The 21,328-nt window shown below is 38.0% G+C and overlaps 1 protein-coding gene across 3 annotated transcripts in view; it reads right to left on the bottom strand.

Annotated features, from left to right (window-relative positions):
- The window catches only part of SMARCC1 (SWI/SNF related, matrix associated, actin dependent regulator of chromatin subfamily c member 1), a 182,131-nt gene that overhangs the window by 42,188 nt on the left and 118,615 nt on the right, over positions 1 to 21,328 (bottom strand). For all 3 annotated transcript variants that reach the window (XM_059076999.2, XM_059077001.2, XM_067044362.1), the window contains 3 exons: positions 3,811 to 3,866; positions 2,881 to 2,995; positions 2,050 to 2,204 (listed from right to left, as the gene is read on the bottom strand). In XM_059076999.2, the coding sequence (XP_058932982.1) occupies positions 2,050 to 2,204; positions 2,881 to 2,995; positions 3,811 to 3,866 (326 nt within the window). The remainder of the gene's footprint in view (positions 1 to 2,049; positions 2,205 to 2,880; positions 2,996 to 3,810; positions 3,867 to 21,328) is intronic.

Below are 21,328 nucleotides of genomic sequence, written 5' to 3'. Positions count from 1 at the left end.
AGGGTATCCAAAAAAGCCCAGCTGGAGATGGGAGAGGGGGGCAGTTTGTCTGGTAGAACTGCAAGAAACAGTTCAGGACAGACAGGCAAGAAATGACACTTGAGAAGTGAGAAGGGTCCCGATCATGAAAAACTCCCAAATTCCCTACGGAGTTTGAGGCTGAGAGAGACAGGGAGGTTATTTAAGAAAGTATCATGCTCATATTTGTTTGTTTAAAGATTCTTCTGCATATGATTCCTTTCATATGAAGTCATGGTGTTAGAAGACAGGCTAGCATCTACTCCTGAAGGGAATCACAGTAACTGGAAGGGACGTGAGGAAGCTTCTGGTGAGCTGGTAAGGTTATGTTGCTTGATATGGGTACTGTTTGTGAGTCTATAGGTGGGTTCAGCCTGTGAAAACATTCACTAGTTGTAGACATACATATCTACTTATTTGTATATAAGTTATACTTCAATGAACAACTGAAAAACAAAAAAGATTACTCTGGCTGATGGACAGAGAATGGGATGAAGGAAACAGGCAATATATGATGGGGGGCGGGGGGGCTGGGCATTATCGGATGAACTAGAGCACCAGGAAGAATCTGGTAGCTGAACAGCTATGGAAACTCAAAGAATGAGAGGAGTCAAAAGTGACTTGAGTGAAGACTGGGTGGATGGCTGTGCTATGCCCTGATAAAAGGCATACAGGAGGGAAGCCCTCCTGGCTTCCAGCTCCTCATTTATAAAATGAGAAAACATGCCCGAGACAATCCTTAAGGTCTCTGAGATCCTTGATGACAGTATGGACAGTAAGAACTTGGATAGCTTAGAGACAATGAGATAGCCAGGAGTCCAACCTGGTAGAAGACAGAGACTGAAAAAAAATGCTTCCAGTGAAGGAAAAACAAAACCAAACGTGAAACAACAGTCGAACTGGTGTCTACATCAGTATTCAGTTAAACAAGAGTACACCTCACAAATTCCTAGAGGTTGGGGGTAGTAGAGGATAGAGAATACCTAAAATTGTACTTAAGAACCATGAAGATCAGGAGGCATCTTTGGAAGAGATTGGCTAGTATGAATATGCAGAACCTCGATCTACTGTGAAGTAACATTCAGCTGGGGTATCCGTCTGAACTGACTCAGCAAGACTATGACCTGTAAACACCCTACCCCCACACTGTCTGCACCTACGTCAGACGGGTAGGCTCTCAAAACAGTAGTCTTATGGTTTGAACTGGGTCATCTATGGATCTGTTATAAATCATGCTACACAGATTAAACTCCTGGAGAAGTAGTTCACAGCAGCTGAACAGTCTGGGGGAATTAAAGACCATGAAAAACATCTTTACCAATGGATCAAGAACAGCTCAAGATAAAACGATTAGCTATGTTCTAGTAACCACTGCTTGAAATGTGGTGACCTGTAATGACAGGAAACTACTTTTGAGGGTAAAATAGAAAAGGGTAAATAGATTTTAAAAAACTTGACATATTCATGCCTAGAATGCTTTGAAGTGCTAAATTAAAACAAAGCAGGGAAAATGATTCTCTTTTCTTCTTAAATATACTGGGAAGCCAATACTATGTTATAAATAGAGAAAACCACCCCCAGGAAAGCTGGCAAATTCAAGAAGAAAAAGAGCTATTTAGGTTCCCTCTCTTTCAGTCTGTAAGAGGAGGGTGAAGTATTTATACAGGGAAACAGATTTTTGTCTTAAAAATTACAAATACTTCAATCTGGTAGAAATTATTGGAACTATAGTCCAAGACACATTCTGCAGGCACATCAGAGGGACTTTAAATTCTGCCTTCAATCACTGCAGTCTTCACAAAACTGAAGGACACAATGAATAAATTGAAGGCAGCCACCTTTTAGGATCAAGTCTGCTATTTCCAACATTCTCCTGCCTGTGGAATTCCTAACCGAGAAATGTCACTCAAGCAAATAGTCATCTCCTATGGGGTGCAAGGCTCTTTATACTAAATGTTCCCAAGAATCTCAAAACAATACAGCCATTCACGGCTTAAGAGAGCACTAGGAAAAGAGCTGTCAGGGGCAAACCTTGGCTTTGGTTGCAGCTGAGGCAAGAGCAGCTGCTGCGGCTGTGGCTACATTTCCTTCAGAAATTTCATGTTCTACTTTCTTCTTCCCAATATCACTTTCTCTTTCTTTACAAGTATCAGTGAGTTCCTTGTTCTCTTCAGTCTCCTTTTCTTCTGGGGGGAAACAAAACCAAACCAGAAAGCTTTATTACCAGTGTGCCCAGTCTCAATAGGCCATCTTACTTCTCACCTCTGCCACATGATGAACTAAGACTGATGCTACAAAGAGATCTCAGTGCCTTTTGCTTCTTAAGCTTTCTACTGAACCATTCCATGCATGTAAGTCTGTTTCTATTTGAGATGGATGTTCTAAATAGTACACTTTGTCTTCTCTTTATTTCTCTAAGCTCTCTGTGTAGTTCCCTTGAATATAAAGGAAAATTCAGGGCAACTAAGCCCTAAGACCAATATGTTTGCTCATCAGTCAATGAAATGCTCTGGGAAACCCGAGGGTCTGGAGAAAATCAGAAGCGGAGAACAGAGTACTTCTGCAAGTCTTTCGAGTCAGGCAGGATGGGGCAACGTCAGCAATGGACTGGAAATAAAATGGCAGGTCTGTGTGGTGACTTCAGTCACAGCTGAACAACTTGTTTGTCTATCACTGAAAACAATGCAGCCACTAGCATCAGCACTGGTACGTAAGTGCAAAATAAAACTCAAATGCATATTTACTGTTATGTTAAGAAACAAATAGTAAATGAGGGAATATTTCTACACAATTTAACTGCCTACATTTCTCCAGTGCTTTACTGTTTTACATAATAAAGTCCAAAGAGTTTCCTCAAATTACCTGATTTGGTATCTTCACTAACTTCACTATCCTGTTCTTTCTCACTATTTTTTTCATTTTCTCCATCTTGAGCTTTATCACTTTCATCCATTTCATTCTCTCCTTTGTTTTCAGCCTGAAAGGGTTACAAAAGAAGAGGACAGAGAATGAGAAAAAAATTGTCCTTTTACAAGTGATATTATCTTAGAATAACAAAAGGTTTCACTATTTTGGGGAAGAAATGGACTAGGTTCAGAAAGGTCTTGGAGAGAAAAACTGGAAAAGAAATTAATAAATTCAGAGAAATACCTTTCACTACCCTCAACTCCTGAGTGCTCACGAGACTTTAAGTCTACAAAGCACAAAGTCCCCACCCTCTCTGCTATAAGGCTAGGGATACAGTGTCCAAAGGAATGTCAGTGGGACTCATTTTCATTATTTACTGGTTAAATACTAAATAACTAACTAAACAAACAAATAAATAAATGGCTAGTTGACTAGAAGGACTAAGAGCATTTAAAATGCACAGTATTGTTTAAACAACAAGGTCCTACTGTATAGCACAGAGAACTATATTCAGTATCCTATAATAAACCATAATGGAAAAGAATATAAAAAAAAGAATGTATATATATATGTATAACTGAATCATTTTGCTGTACAGCAGTAATTAACACAACATTGTAAATCAACTATACTTCAAATATACTGAAGCAGAAGTTAGGGAGTAGATAAATCTTTGCTAAATAAATAAATAAATGAAAAATATCCCGTATTATGCCTTATGAGAACTATACCTTAAACCAGCAAAGCCCAAATGGCTGATAGAATCACTTATAGTCCTCTGAGAGGGACCCAAAATATCAAAATAAACCCAAACTGTTATGCTGTGAAAGGTGGTACTCTCTGGCTTGCCTGTTGTGGGAGAATTCAGACAGACCGATTTTTTACCTTTTCAGGCTGCTGACCATCAGTATCTGTTTCCATTTTTTCCTCTTCAGCTCCTTCTACAAGCAAAGGAATAAAAACAAGTAGTAGTACAATGTGGGTGAAAAGTAAAAGCTATTATAAAGCTGTGAAAGTGTCTGAAATACAACTACACACAGTAATACGGACAAATCTCACAACCATAAGGTTGACATAAAATAACACATTATGTGTTTAGTATGATTCTACTAATTTAAAGTTCAGAAACAAATGAAAGTAATCCACGGTGTTAGAGATTAGGACAGTGGTTAACCAGGAAAGGGGTGGGTTCAAGAGTGGCTTGGGGTGCTGGTAATGATCTGTTTCTTGATCTTGGGGCAGCTTACATGACTGTGTTTAATTTGTGAAAATGAAGTGAACTGCCCACTGAGGGTTTTCATTTTTCTGTATGCATAAAAATTAAAGTTCAAAAACACCTTTTAAGTAAAAAAAGGCAAAAATAAAAATAATTCATTTTTAAAGATACTTAACAGTATATATTTTGAGTCAGTCAGATACTAGAGAAACAGTGCAGAGCTAGAGATTCACTGAACCTCAAGAGCATCAAACTCTGGCTGGGGAGGACATAAGCCAACAAGCCCACTGTGTTTGTGTACAGATGAGATGCTGTGGGAAGCACAGAGGGTATGGCTATCTCAGTCAGGGAAGGATAATAACTGCATGAGAATTTTCAAGGCAGACATGGCTAGCGGGTGGGGGGCGGGGGCAGTGGTAGTACTTGTATAGGAAGGACATTTCAAAGAAAGGAGGCAAAAAGACTCAAGGGAGTAGGGGAAATTTAAGTTGTGGTGAGACCAGAAAAGAGATGAGAGATCAAAAGGAGGGAGATAATGCTGATAGGGGCTGTATAATGAAGAGACCAGAATGTTGTGCTAAGGAGGCCTTAAATACATCCTGTAGATAAAAAGTTAACAAAGACTTGAAAACAAAAACATGATACAATCAGATAAATATTTCTGGTTTTAGAACTTTATACATAAACAAATGTTTCAAATATAATGAGGGTTTGTTGTGGTTTTAAATAAAAACACTCAAATATCCTATAGCTTAAATTTTTATATTGTCCTCATAAATTATAAGGCTAATAGCATTTATACTCAATGAGAATATTTAAACATATTAAACAAAGATGTTTAAAACTAACAGTGTTAAAGTTACTAAATAGGAAAATCTCTATTTTTCCAATTCTTAAGAATATAATAAGATCTTGCTTCCAGAATTATGGCTGAATAGGAGCTCCAAAGGACATGATATTTTAAGACATCATGAATCTCATATCAGGTAGAAGAGCTTTTAAAGATCACCACCTTCCCGAAAATGCCCAAGGCCTACAGAACCAGAAGTGGGACCAGAGTGTGGAAGTAGTGGGACCAGGTTCTGATTATTTGGGAATTTGAAAGGTAAAGGTTGCCTAGACATATTTGCTTCTAATACACCTCACCATCAGGAAGTTGAGCCCATGGACTGGCCAGCTGCAGGGCTGGAAAGGAAGCCTAGGATTCCTGCATAGAGAGCCAGCCACAAGGATGGCCAATGTGATCTCAAGCCAGTGGCAACCCCTGGATACCTGAAAAAGCAGCAGAAGCATCCTCTGCAGATAGTTTTTCCAATTCCAATTTTAGCCCAAAAGACATCAGAGTAATAAGCTCAACAAAGAGCAAACATCCAGAAAGAAAGCCACTAAGACTGAACAGAAACATTAATCAACAGATTCAGAACCTGAGGACTGCCAATATGAGATCTGTCAGACCCTCAATCTAGTGTAGCCATGGATGCAATATGTAGAGAATCATAAAGATCTCCCATCAACATGAAAGTATTAGAGATAATCAGAAATTTTAAAAAACCCAAAAACCCAAGATAAAAATATTTCCTAGAAATGAAGTCAGGGTAAACAGATTAAACCAGGTGAAGAGAGAATTACAAAACTGTAAAACATATCTAAAGAAGCGATCCATATATAGAATGGTACAATGGGGAATATGGAAACATGGAAAAAGATATGCCAGGCAAAACCGAATCCAAGAAATAGCAGTAGCCTTTCTGTGGTACTGTAACTCAATATAGGCATTAAGAATAGAGTATTATTAGAAGCAGATGGTAAAACATAATGATGAAAAAGGTTTAATTCACCAAAAAATTGTTTATTTTTTATACTTTCAGGAACCTAATAAGAGTGTCAAACTGTATAAAGCAAAAACTGACTGAATGGCAAAGAGAAAATGAAAATGTACATCATAGTAGGGAATTTGAACAGACTTGTCTCAATTAAGACATACAGTGGATGGTTCTAACATGTACATGTAGAATTCTACACCTAACAATTAGAGAATATATACATATTAATTTCAAGCTTACATGGAACATTAAAAAAAATACTGATCACATCTTCCAGCATGCGCGCATGTGTGCACACACACACACACAAATCAATAAAAAGTTTAATCCATTCTAAAAAAAAAAATACTGATCACATATTAAGCCATAAAGCTAGTTTTCACAAATTTCAAAAACTCAATGGTATACAGACTACATTCTCTCACCACAATGCAATGAAATTACAAGTTTAAAATATAAATTTCTCTGTGCTTGGAAATATAATTTTGAGAATCAGTAAAAATAGCACTTAGGAGGAAATGTAAATGTGAAATAAGCCTTCTTATTTTTACATTAGAAAAGAAATAAAGGTTCACAGTCTACAAGCTGTACATCCTTTTTAAGAAAATAGAAAAGAAAAACAATATACAAGGTAGGGAGAAAAAATTACAAGAGTAAAAAAAATAATCAAAGAAATTTTAAAAATAGAGTTTAAATATATAACAGAATCATATATCTCTTCCGTGACAGATCAAGAAAAGAGATGAAAGGCACAAATTAATAATATTAGGAATGGAAGAAAGGCCATAACTATTGATAAAAAAGCAAAGGTCAAAAAGGAAGTTGACAACAACCTACTGAAGAGGCAAAAATATCTGCAAATAACATGACTGATAAAGGGTTAATATCCAAAATATATAAACAGCTCATACAACTCAATATTAAAAAAATCCAATTAGAAAATGGGCAGAAAACCTGAACAAACATTTTCCAAAGAAGACATACGGATGGCCAATAGGCACACGAAAAGATCCTCAAAGTTGCTAATCATCAGAGAAATGCAAATCAAAACCCTAATGAGGTATCACCTCACACCTGTCAAAATGGCTCTCAACAAAAAGACCACAAATAACACATGCTAGCAAGGATGTGGAGAAAAGGGAACCATAGCACACATTTGGTGGGAATGTAAATTGGTGCAGCCATTATGGAAAAACAGTATGGCGGTTCCTCAAAAAACTAAAAATAAAACTTCCATAAGATCTAGCAATTCCACTCCTGGGTATATATTCAAAGAAATGAAGACACTAATTCAAAAAGATACAAGCAACCCAAAGTTTGTAGCAGCAGTCACTTAACAGTGGCCAAGATATGGATACAACTTAAGTATACACCAAAGGATGAATGGATAAAGAAGATGAGGAATACACACACACACAGGAATATTACTCAGCCATAAAAAACAATGAAATTTTGCCATGTGCAACAACATGGATGGACTTGGAGGGTACCATGCTTAGTGAAATAAATCAGACAGAGAAAGACAACTACTCTGTGTTGTCACTTATATGAGGAATATAAAAAATAAAACAAACTAACATAACAAAACAGAAAGACTCACAGATATAGAGAATAAATTAGTGGTTACCAGTGAGGAGAGGGAAGGGGAGAGCGGCAAGACAGGGGTAGGGGATTAAGAGGTACAAACTATTAGGTATAAAATAAATAAGCAACAAGGACATATTTTATAGTACAGGGAATATAGCCAATATTTTATAATAACTATAAATGTAGTATAAGCTATAAAAATATTCAATAACTATGTTGTACATCTGAAACTAATATAATATTGTAAATCAACTACACTTTAATAAAAAGGTGGAAGTGACAAGCTGTTCTGAAAAACTTTAGGCCAAATAAAATAGAAAAACTTGATTAAATGAACAAATTATTAGAAAATTTATTTATTAAACAGATTTGGGAAGAAAAAGAAGTATACTAACAGAAAAACTGAAATAGTTTTACAAAAACAAAAACACCACAGGTTCAGTTGTTTTTACTGGGGAATTCTACTTTTTTAAAAAAAATAATACATTTATTTATTTTTGGCTGCATTGGGTCTTTGTTGCTGTGTGCAGGCTTTCTCTAGTTTCAGTGAGCAGGGGCTACTCTTCGTTGTAGTGCACGGGCTTCTCATTGCGGTGGCTTCTCTTGTTGCGGAGCACGGGCTCTAGGCGTGTGGGTTTCAGCAGTTGTGGCTCACATGGTCTAGAGCATAGGCTCAGTAGTTGTAGCTCACGGGCTTAGTTACTCTGCGGCATGTAGGATCTTCCCGGACGTCTCAAAGCCATGTTCCCTGCGTTGGCAGGCAGGTTCCTAACCACTGCACCACCAGGGAAGCCCTCTACCAAACTTTTAGGGAAAAGATGATTATAATCTTCATAAACTTTTCCAGAGAACAGAGAAAAGGGAATACCTTCTAACTCATTCTATAAGGCCAGTATAACCTTGATTCACAAATAAAGATACGGACAACAGATAAGGAATATTAGAGGACACCGGACTAAAACTCATTCATAATCACAAATGAAAAAATCCTTAACAAAATATCTAAAGACAGAAAACAGTAGTATATAAAAAAAGGTAATACATTATGACAAAATAATATGACAGTAAAAGAAGAGTGATATAACATTAATATGTCTATCAACTTATTTGCTCACACACATAAAAAGTAATAAAACTCAGTATCTTTCATGACAAGCTAGCTTTCATGACAAGGGCTATAAGGAAAGTTCCTGTGCCCCCCAAAGACTGTTACTGATAATCCTACAATAAATGTCATTCTTCATAGAGAGATGCCTATAGTAGTCCCTTTAAAATCAAGAGCAAGACATGGATACCAGTATTACTACTTTCCTTTGATACTGCCATAGAAGTCTTGGTCTAGGTAGTCAATAAAGAAAAAGAGGGGCTTCCCTGGTGGCACAGTGGTTGAGAGTCCGCCTGCCGATGCAGGGGACACGGGTTCGTGTCCTGGTCCGGGAAGATCCCACATGCCACGGAGTGGCTGGGCCCGTGAGCCATGGCTGCTGAGCCTGCATATCCGGAGCCTGTGCCCCGCAACGGGAGAGGTCACAAGAGTGAGAGGCCCGCGTACAGCAAAAAAAAAGAAAGAAAAAATAAAGAAAGAAAAAGAAAAAGAAATTAAGGAGGGCTGGAAAGGAAAGAAGAAAATACTTATGATTTGCAGAGAATAAAACTATATACCTAGAAGAATCTGCAGAAAAGTTATTAGAAATAATGACAGCGTTGCAAGGCAGTTAGCTATAAAATTAACATGCAAAATCAACTGGGTTTCGATATGCTAACAAAAATCAATTCTAGATAAAGACATATTAAAAAAAAACTTGAATCATCTCCTAATCACAACACAAAAAGTACCAACCATAAAACAGAAGACAAAACTCTTAAAATCAAGGACTTCTTTTCATTGAGATGACAAAAAGAACAAGTAATAAGAGAAAACACATACAGCACAGCAACTAGAAGATTAGTACATCAGATTTATAAAGAAAAACATAAATACTATAGAAAAGTAAGTAAAAGACAAGGACAGTTATTTTACAGAATGACATATGACCAGTAAATTTAAGATACTCAAATTAGTTATAAGAGAAATGTAATTTAAAACCATAAAAGAACATCATTTTACACCTGCTACATCAGCAGTCTAACACTAGGAAGGTGTTGGATCAAGTGTTACTGGTCAACTTTGGGAAAAAACTTGGAGTCTCCTAAAACAGTGTTGCTCATGTTCAAGGTTCAATGTTCCAAGATGTTCAATGTTCTTTTCTCCTTTTCTTTATTAAGAAATTTACTTTATGAAAAAATGACAATTGAATTAAAGAGAGCTTAGTGATACATACTTCTTAACTCAGTGTGGCAACTGGTCCACCAACCACACTTCAAGTAGCACTGCATCTAAGCAAAACCCTATATGTGTACACCGTGAGGCATGTACAAGATTGTATGTACATGCATGTTTGAAATAGAAAAACAGGAAACAACCCAAACTGCCTGTTCAACAATAAAAGAAGGGATAATTAAAATGAGTTATAATCACATACCAGAATATCTTACAGCAGTGGAAATAAATTAACTATGGTTACATGGATAATGCAACTTCATGAATAAATACTGAAATATACTGAGTTAAAAATAAAAGTCTTAGAAGTATAAATCTACCATGTTTTCTAAAGCTTAAAAACAAACAAAATTATAACCAACATATATTAAGTACATCTTTATGATTAAAAATTGCTTATGGGCTTCCCTGATGGCGCAGTGGTTAAGAATCCACCTGCCAATGCAGGGGACACGGATTCAAGCCCTGGTCCGGGAAGATGCCACATGCCGCGGAGCAACTAAGCCCATGCACCACAGCTACTTAGCCTGCGTTCTAAAGCCCGCAAGGCACAACTACTGAGCCCATGAACCACAACTACTGAGCCCACGAACCACAACTACTGAGCCCGTGTGCCACAACTACTGAGCTCATGTGCCTAGAGCCCGTGCTCCACAACAAGAGAAGCCACCGCAATGAGAAGCCCGCGCACCACAATGAAGAGTAGCCCCTGCTCGCCGCAGCTAGAGAAAGCCCGCACACAGCAACGAAGACCCAACACAGCCAAAAAATAAACAAATTAAATAAATATTTTTTAAAATTGCTTAAAACGTAGTTGAACAATATTAAAAAATTCAGGATTCTTAGATCTGGGAGTGGGAAGGTGAAAAGATGAGGTAAGAGGGAAACAGAGAGAAATTACTGGTAATATTCTCATTAGTTCAGATGAAATATGTAACATGCACTAAGACACATTAAAATATAACAATAAAATGACTTGAACAAAAAACCCAAATGCAGATTTTTTTTAAGCCCCCAAACCTCACAAGTTACTTTTTTTTTTAGAATCATACAGGTGTTTTATTTATTTTTAACATATTTATTGGAGTTGCTTTACAATGGAGTGTTAGTTTCTGCTTTATAACAAAGTGAATCAGCTATACATACACATATATCCCCATATCTCCTCCCTCTGGCATCTCCCTCCTACCCTCCTTATCCCACCCCTCTAAGTGGTCACAAAGCACTGAGCTGATCTCCCCTAACAAGTCACCCTTAATTGAATGTGCATTAGGCCACCTTTGCTGAGTCAACAATTACACACTGAATAAGTATTATGTGGGAGAAATGCAGTATTTTTTTAATAAAAATAATCTACATTTTATTTTTATTTTTTATTTATTTATTTACTTTTGCTGTAGGCGGGCCTCTCACTGTTGTGGCCTCTCCCATTGCAGAGCACAGGATCCAGATGCGTAGGCTCAGCAGCCACCGCTCACGGGCCCAGCCGCTCCGCGGCACATGGGATCCTCCCGGACCAGGACACGAACCCGTGTCCCCTGCATTGGCAGGCGGACTCTCAACCACTGCGCCACCAGGGAAGCCCGAGTTGTGTATTTCTCAACATGCTACGTGGAAGAGTATGTAAAGTGTCTTCTGTCAACATTTTTTAAAAGCTGCTATTAGACATATTCTTGGGGAGAGAAAGAGAGGGAGGGAAGGAGAGAGGGTGTGTGCACTTGGTCTTTGGTCTGAATTCTGATTAGAATTGTAAACTCTGAAGAGGTTGCAGCCACTCACATATCCCTTAATGTCATATTTTTAAAATATTTATTATTTATTTTATTTATATGGTTGCACTCGGTCTTAGTTGCAGCAGGTGGGCTCCTTAATTGGGGCATACGGGATCTAGTTCCCTGCCCACGGATCGAACCCGGGACCCCTGCAATGGGAGTGTTGAGTCTTAACCACTGTACCACCAGGGAGGTCCCCTCCCTTAATGTCACCTTGTTGGTGTCAATAAATTAGAAGGTTGAGAATCTTTCCCTACAAATATATGGCCTGATCCATGTCTGCAGAGTTAATGAAAGAAGATACTAGAATGAATAAAATGAAATTCCCAACTTAAATAAGAAAGGCATAACATAAACTAGTGAGCCACATGCCAGACAAAAAGAAAGAGAAAGTAAGAAAAATCCTCTGACCAGGTAATTAATGCCTTGTCAGCCAGGGGAAAATACCAACATCACAGTTTACAATTAGCTCTTTATGCTGTAGAATGGGTTGGTAAACATTTTCTGTAAAGGGTGAGATAGTAACTCTTTTCAGCTTTGCAGGCCCCACAGTCCTAGTTGCATCTACTCAACTCTGCCATAGTAGCACAAAATCAGCCACAAAAGCTGCCTGGAAATGAATGGGTGTGGCTGTGTTCCAATAAAACTTCATGGACACTGAAATCTAAATGTCATATAATTTTTGCATATCACAAAATACTATTCTTTTGGTTTTATCTAAACTTTTAAAAATGTAAAATCCATTCTCATATATTGTGGGCTAAATAAAAATAGTTGGCAACTTGGATTTGGCCCAAGAACCAAAATTTGCTAACCCCTGCTCTAGAAAAATAGGATGAGTTCTGGATACAGACTATAAGTATGAATCCTGTCCCCACAACTTACCAGCTCAAGTGACCCTGGGCAAGCTCCTTAGTTGACAGCGGCTTCAGTTTGCTTATGTACAAAAAGGGAATAATTATTACTTCCTTCACAAGGGTAGTGTTAAGGATTAAATTATTTCATGTAAAATGCAATACCTGTCTGGCTCATAGTGAGTGCTCAATGACAATTCTTAATATCAGAAAGTTCAGTTGGCTGGACCCAGGCCCTACCTCTCTATTAACATGAGCCCTTTCCCTGGCCTTTGGCACTGCTTCAGGGACAACAAAGGGCTCTGATTCTTCTGGGGACTGCCAAAGATCCTTCCCAATCTGGTCCGTTATCTGACTTACCCTCCCCATGTGATCTTTTCTGTAAAGGACCAGTTAGTTTTATAAAATGACCTGCCCATGTCCCATTCTCTTAAAATGTTACTAATGGGTCAGAGATACCTGACCAATCTGATTGACAAGGGGTCAGCAAACGATGGCTGCTTTTGTAAATAAAATTTTATCAGAACACAGCCGAGCTCATTTATTTAAGTATTGTCTATGGATGCTTTTGCACCACAAAGGCAGAATTGAGTAGTTGTGACAGAGACCGTGTGGTCTGCAAAAGCCTAAAGTTTTTACCATTTGGCCCTTTATAGAAAAAGTTTGCTAACCTCTGTGATAGAAAATTCATGCTAATATGATAGTCCTGCTTATGAACAAAGATACTCCGGAGACACTGTCAGACTCTCAAGGTCTCAACTTTAATGTTGGAAACTGAGGGACACTGGTGGTGAGACGAGAGGGTGGCCTCATACGATCCCTGCCTCAAGGTTTTCATGTCCTTGTATGAACCGCTTCTCTTGAGTGTGAGTAGCACCTGTGATTTGTTTCTAGCCACAACAGAATACAGCAAAGGTGACAGGATGTTAATTTATATAAGACCCTGTGCTGTTACTTGCTCTGGAGACTCCCCTTGCTGGCTTGATGAAGTAAGCTGCCATGCTGGGGAAGCCTAAATGGCAAAGAACCCTCGGTGGCCCTAGGGGCTGAGGGAAGCTTCCAGCTGAAAGCCAGCAAGAAATTGAGGCTTTCCATTCTACAACTGGAAGTAAAGGAATTCTGAGAACAGGAGTGCCTTGGAGGTGGATTCTTCAACAGATGAGAATGTAGTCCAGCCACCTTGATTGTAGCCTTTTGAGATCCTAAGCAGAGGACAAGTTAGGCTGTGCATAGACTTCTGACTCACAGAAACTATGAGATAATAAATATATCTTGTTTTAAGCCACTAATTTTGTGGTAATTTGTTATGCAGCCATGGATAACTACTATACCTCCTAAACTTTTGAATGAACCTCAACCAAGGGTGAGAAGCAAATTATCTAGCATCCATGATAACAATGTCTTCAGAGACTACAAATAGAAAATGGTCTCATCCACCAGACTATTTGGTTTCCAGTCACCACCCCTTTCTCCTAGCTTCTGCAATGCAGTGCGCTTTTCAGTCTAGTAATAATATGGTTAGCAAAACCAAAATGAGGAGAGAAAGAGAGAAAAACCATTCCCTAAAGAGTTGAGGGAACTGGAAAAGTTAGCTTTGAGGTGAGAATTAAATGCTTGCAAAATACATGCCTTTAATAAAGTATGTTATGAATAAGTAATGATGCTTTTTAAAAAGAATTATGATTATTTGGTGAAAATACTCTCCATTTCCTATACATCATCTGTAAACTGCCAGCAGTTACTTCCTAAAACTGACAGAACCATGTTACTTCTACTCTATGGCATCTTCTCAAAGTCTACAAGGTAAAAGCCCTACAAAATCAGCCCCAAAACTACAAAGCTGCTCTTGGCTACAGTACCTGCTCCCCACAGACTTCTTTTTACTATTTTCAGAATATGACACCTATGTTCATTCCTTCTTCCTTTGTCATTATTGTTTAAAAGGTCATGTCTTTGGTGCAGTCTTCCCTAACTGACCCAAGCATAAATAATCGTGTTTCCTCCACATGTGTCATTACCTATAGCTGTAGTTCTTTTTTATAATGATACCCCCTCCCCCACCATAAATATTCTTCAAGGACAGGGTGATTATTTAATTCAGTGATTCACAAAGTGTGGTCTAGGTACCTTGGAGATTCCCAAGGTCAAAACTATTTTCATAGCAACACAAAGATTTACTTGCCTTTTCACTCTCATCTCGCACAAGTGTGGGGTATGGCTTTCCAGAGGCTGCATGATGAAGTCAGCTATAGAAATGTGCACCTATGTATTATTTTTTAAAAGTTTCCCAGTACCAATTTTTAAACTTATTTTTTTAATAAATAAATTTATTTATTTATTTGTTTTTTTATTTTTGGCTGTGTTAGGTCTTCGTTGCTGTGCATGTGGGCTTTCCCTAGTAGCAGTGAGAGGAGGCTACTCTTCGTTGCAGTGCACATGCTTCTCACTGCGGTGGCTTCTCCTGTTGCGGAGCACGGGCTCTAGGTGCGCAGGCTTCAGTAGCTGTGGCACAAGGGCTCAGCACTTGTGGCTCACAGGCTCTAGAGTGCAGCCTCAGTCGTTGTGGTGCACGGGCTTGGCTCTTCCGTGGCATGTGGGATCTTCCCGGGCCAGGGATGGAACTCATGTCCCCTGAACTGGCAGGCAGATTCTTAACCACTGTGCCACCTGGGAAGCCCTCCCACTATCAATTTTTTATATAGTAAATGTCAACAGATATAATCCAAATAAACTGAAGAAGCATTTTCGGTTCCTTGATATTTTAAAAAGGTCAAAGAAGTCCTGAGACCAAAACATTTTAGAAATCTGAGTCCAATAATTTTTGTCTTCCCAGGGAAGGAGAGAATGGTAGGAACTCATTCAACACTTCTGGGAGACTAATCATGTGATTCCCTGTATTAAAGTTCAAACGTTCCATAAAGCTGGCAATATACAGGCTAACCAGGCTTGTGAGCCTTGTATCAAACTCTCTATAACATAGCTCCAACCTACTTCTGTAAGCTGCTCTCTTTCTACATCCTTATTTGAACTTTGTATTGTGGCCAACCTGGTTTACTTCCTGCCATTTGAACAACCTTCCATTTCCAACTCTGTGCCTTTGTTCACATCGTTCTACAGAATTGAATACTGTACTTGTTCCAATCAGGCTCAGTGACATTCTAAACCTCTTTTTTCAACATTCAGCTCAAATCCTACTTTCTTTGTGAAGTCTTCTTTAGCTTAAAATTACACGTCCCATTGTGTTCATTCTTACAGCATGTCCTATCTACAGTCCTCCTTGAACAATTAATACTATATACTTCATTCTATCTCCAATCCTCCAACACTGAATTATTTTTCCATGTATATGTAACTCATCACAAAAAATAGCCCCAATTATTAGAGGGTATTTCGTGTGTCTTACATAACTGCCCCACAGCAAGAGAGCTATATCAAGTAACTGATATAGTTATACCTGATTTGATAAAAAAAAAAAAAAAAAAGTCACCAAAGGCAGACAATTGTATTACATAAGGGAAGCCAATTTCTTCCTAAAAATTCTTATCCTACCATCTAATAAATATGATTCATTAGGCAAGTCACTTAAATCCTAGCTAGTCCTTAGAGGTTAAATGTCCTATTGTGAGCTGCTCAGAAGTCTGAATTTCTATTTGAATGCTTCTTGAAATAGATCTGAAAGAGCCCTTCAAATAAAACAGTGACAAAGAGAAGAGAGAAGCCCACTCCACATGATGTAGTCAAAGATCAAATACTGATCCACTTTTACCTGAGGTTCACTAGCCTAGCATGTTTTCACACATTGGTGTTTTAGAACTGCCTGATTTTAAAGATGTTATGGGAATCCTCAGGGTGAGAAGAATGAGGCTATTTATATGCTGTGAATAGTATCTGAGGCAAGAATTGTAACAGTCACTTCTGGGCTTTATGTTCCTAGAAAGTGACCTTTTCAACATTATTATTATCAGGATACTCTTCTTAATCTCCTGATGGACTCCAGACTAGTTCTTAACCTTCTCGAAAATGAAGAGTAATGAGTTGGGTTCTTCTACACAGAGCTGTGACAAATTATTCAAAATACACTCCTTGGAGTCCTGTATGCCATAAGGTGTTAATCCACTCACTGATATAGAAGAATCTTCTCTTCTCTATTTGTGATTCCATTTCCCTAAAAGCATTGTTAATTATAAGGAAAAAGGATCAGTGAACTTAATCGTTCAAATTCCTCTAAACCAGAATTAAGATACAGACAGTAAATCTACTCAGTAGCAAAAATAGATAAATAAAATAAAACCAATACTTGAGGCTAGGAAAAACAACTGGAGGGTACAATAATAAGTATCTGACAGACTCTTGACAGGTATTTAAATATACATATACATTCCAACTCTCTAGGGGGAAGGGCAGATGACCTAAAATGGGCTGAGAGTCATTCCGTTATGATATTTATTTAGGAAAATGTTCTTATTCTTAGGAGACACATGCTGAATTATTTAGGGAGTACAAAGAATCATGATGTCTACAACTTACTCTGAAATAATTCACCAAAATAATAATAAAATAAAAATTATTTATTAGATTCCTAGATAGATAAAAATGGCAAAATTGAACCTAAGTGGTAGGCATATGAGATTTCACTGTGCTATCCTATCAACATTTCAGTATGTTTGGCTACAAGTAAACAGGTTATCAGAAAGGTTATTTTGTTTAGTCTCCAGGTCAAATAAAAAAAAAAATTAATGAAGCTCTTTAATAAAAGGCTTAGTGATAAAATAAAAAAATATTTAATATTCAAACATATTACATATGTTATTTGAAAAACAAATCAAGTTTAACAATTCCTAGATGGGGTCTATTCTCAACCTAGTAGAATAAAACTTAAAAACATAGGTCAGACCCTGACACTCTTCTGCTCAAACCCCTGATTTGGCTCCACCTCAGAGTAAACATTAAAATGTTACAATGGCCCACAAGGCCCCTCATAATCTCCCTTGACCTCCTCTACCCTGCAATTCAGCTACCTGCCCATGATTCTCCTTGCTATTCCTCAACTATGCCAGGCAGCTCCTGTCCAGTGGCCTGTATACTGGCTGCTGCCAATGCTTGGAACCCTTTGACCTTAGATGTCTACACTATTATTCCCCATTCCTTGCCTTCCACTTACATCTTTGCTCAAATGTCACTTTCTTAGTGAGACATTCATTACCTGACCATTTAAAACTGCAATTCCCCACACTTCACTCTTATTGACAGGTCCCTGCTCTATTTTCACCATGCCACTTACCAGCCAACACACTCTTTCTACATATTTACATTTAATTTATACATTCTAAGTTTTACATATTAGACGCCTGTCTGTCTTCCACCTATAAAATATAAAGTCCAGGGCTTCCCTGGTGACGCAGTGGTTGAGAATCCGCCTGCCGACGCAGGGGACACGGGTCTGTGCCCCGGTCTGGGAAGACCCCACATGCCACGGAGCGGCTGGGCCCGTGAGCCATGGCCGCTGAGCCTGCATGTCCGGAGCCTGTGCTCTGCCATGGGAGAGGTCACAACAGTGAGAGGCCCAGGTAGCACAAAAAAAAAAAAAAAAAAAGTCCACAAGGGCAGGAATTTTGGTTGGCTTTGTTTACCAGTACCCTAGCACCTAGAACACAATGAGACACCATGATAACACAACATATTTACAGTCTTATTTATCTCTCAGTTAAAAGGGGGAAAAAAGTTTAGCTTAAAACTGATATCCCATCTAAGAATGATTATGTGGTATGGGCTCATACACCGAATTTTGCTGTGAGTTTCTTAGCACTTAATCTTGTATAGATGAAACATCCACAGTCACTCTTGCCTGTCTCTTTATGCAGAGCCTAGGTTTTCAGGAAGGTCTGTCTTTTCCTATTGCGTTTGCCATAGTATATAACGTAATACATACAATGGAGCTATTAGACCTTTAAAGATCCTTGTTCAATGAATGCAAAATACACAAACATACCTACATATTTTACTTCTGGCAGCATGCTACAGGGAAGAGAGGTTGAGCTTTGGGGTCAGAGACATTTAGGTTCAAATTTTACCCCATTCTTAACAAGCATGCCAAATGTAACCTGCCAACACCTTAGTTTCCTTGCTTCTACTTAATAACAATGCCACTTTCTCCAAAGGGTTGTCCTGAAAAGAACCTTAAATGATGAAACAGAAAACTCCTATATAATGTGTGACAAACATGGGTACTGAGATGTTGGTTTCCGATGACTTCTAAGCAATGTTTAAAACTTCTCTTCATTTCTTTGGTCTTAACTTCTCTCACCTTCCCCTATAACCGAAAGCAAATAAAATCTCATAATATTTTTAGGTTAAATAAAAAAGGTCTCAAATATCAGTATTATTTTTTCTATTCCTAGAATGGTCTCTGGTCAAACAAAAAACCATACAAACTTAGAGAAATCAGTAGATACTCATCAATGATTACAGTGTTAAAAGACGCTAAACTAAGGAAACTCCTGGGACTTCCCTGGTGGTGCAGTGGTTAAGAATCCACCTGCTAATGCAGGGGACATGGGTTCGAGCCCTGGTCCGGGAAGATCCCACATGCCATGGAGCAACTAAACCAAGCGCCATTAACTACGGAGCCTGCACTCTAGAGCCTGCGAGCCACAACTACTGAGCTCACACGTTGCAACTACTGAAGCCCACGCACCAAGAGCCCATGCTCCACAACGAGAAGCCACTGCAAAGAGAAGCCCGTGCACCGCAACAAAGAGTAATCCCTGCTTGACACAACTAGAGAAAGCCCACGTGCAGCAATGAAGACCCAATGCAGCCAAAAATTTTTTTAAAAAAAGGCAGTACCAGCATTAGAAAACAATTCATTAAAAAAAAAACCTCCTTTTGATAACACTTACTTCCCTAAATAATTCCCATGAGAAGTCTCCTAATAAATGAAAAATAAGGCGTTTCAGACCTAGTGTTCACCTATCTTAACTTTTATTTCACCAAATACTTCCCCCAAAATCCACAATAAAAAGTTAGATAGGCTAATGAGATAAATCCAGTCTTGTATTTTGTAAGGAAACTTATTTTTTCCCATATTATCTTTTACCATCATTAATACATAAAAGTTACTAGTGTAACTATAAATTAAGTATCACAATAAAAAGTGTGATTAATCTACCACCCAGGCACAATATTACCTTGATAAGGAAACCTACATCATTCTATCTCAAATCTGTGTGCTATGTAATAAGGCACTATTTTGTTATATAAAGTGTAAGTTTAAGTGTAAATTTGATACTTCCTTTCTTTGAACTCTGAACTTGTAATGTGGTTCAGAAAGATAGGAGATATACTATTGACTCCCCACTACAACTTTGCTGAGCCAGTTCTACAGGGAGCACCATTTGTTGTTTCCTAATTTATTCTATTAGTCACAGCCCAATATAAGTCACTTTAACTGTAACAGGCCAGCATTAGTTATAGAATTCTGTCTACAACTCATTTAGAAATATTCATATTAGCCTGGTATTTTCCTTAACCCTTACTAAATGGTAAAAGGACCCAAATTCTATTGCTGCAACTAGTGAGTATACACTGCACTTCAGAAAGGTTACCTGATAGGCCACCTCCAGGTACTACGAATGAAGTTTACTGTTCATGCCATTCAAAGAATCACCCTTGTAGTCTCCAGTGCTTCCTACAGCAGTCTGATACAAGCTTTACAAATCATACATTCACTAATGAATGATTTCATTAGTGAAATTTTCATTTCAGGAAAATCTCGCCCCACAGGACTAAGGTTACTAGATTTTTTTTTTTTTTGGTCCTCTTTTAAATCCCACTAAACTAGAAATGGTCAGCTTCACAACCTGTTTCTTAACCACTAATCCTTTATGGTATCATCTACCAAAATTTTTAGAACAGATTTACATGTAAAACCATGTCCCGGATTTTTCAAAGTACAGAGACTTCTTTGAATCAAATAAGAAGGCTTTGCCAACCCTTTTCAATTCCATGACCACAGGGAACCAAAAGACCCTACAAATGAACCAAAAACACACAAAAAAAGTTGAGGAAAGTAAGACCTTTCCCAGGCATTCAACAGACCCAGGTTTTTCCTGGCGTGAGCTGGGCACTGCCTCATGGTGCAGAATCAACAAAGAGCAACAGAGATGTGGCTTGGTTTGCTAATTTCAGCCTCCATCTAAGAGAAAGGAAAATAAGTGAGCTTTCAAACTAAGAAATACTGTGGATGCTGTAAATTACTTTTTAACTCAAAGCCTTGGTACTCTGGATTAGTAACCAATATTAAGAACAGTTAGGTCAATAATTTGTTCTGAAGACTAGAGTGAGAGGTTTGATTAATCCGAAAATCTGTTTCCATTATCTGCAAAATGAAACTGCTACATTGACACTTTCAAGAAAGTAGAGAAAACTACAGGGGTAGGCCCTATGCAAAGTCATGGAAACCCTAAGATTTTAGGCTAGAAGAGACCTTACTGGTACCTACTCAAACCATCTAGAATAGAGCACCAGGAGTTCAGATGGTATCATCTGTGGCATACTGGCTGACAATTTAAATTTTTACTTCGTATTATCTTTATCCTATAAAAATAAATGAAAAAGACAAAATCACTGCAGCTGAACCATAGGTTGTATAAATTTCATACAACTGATACGAAGTCAGAACTATTAGGCAAGATGACAGCAATAAATCTTTAGCCTGAATTATTCTTCAGAAATTGTTTCATGATGAATGAAAAAAATTAATGAACAATGTAAGAAATGTTGGAGATACACTACTGATAATTGTATATAAAACAGTATTTTTACCGTATTTT

The sequence above is a fragment of the Kogia breviceps genome, chromosome 10 (assembly GCF_026419965.1).
Source record: "Kogia breviceps isolate mKogBre1 chromosome 10, mKogBre1 haplotype 1, whole genome shotgun sequence".
In the NCBI taxonomy this organism is placed as follows: domain Eukaryota; kingdom Metazoa; phylum Chordata; class Mammalia; order Artiodactyla; family Physeteridae; genus Kogia; species Kogia breviceps.
This window is presented reverse-complemented; position numbering and strand designations above follow the sequence as displayed.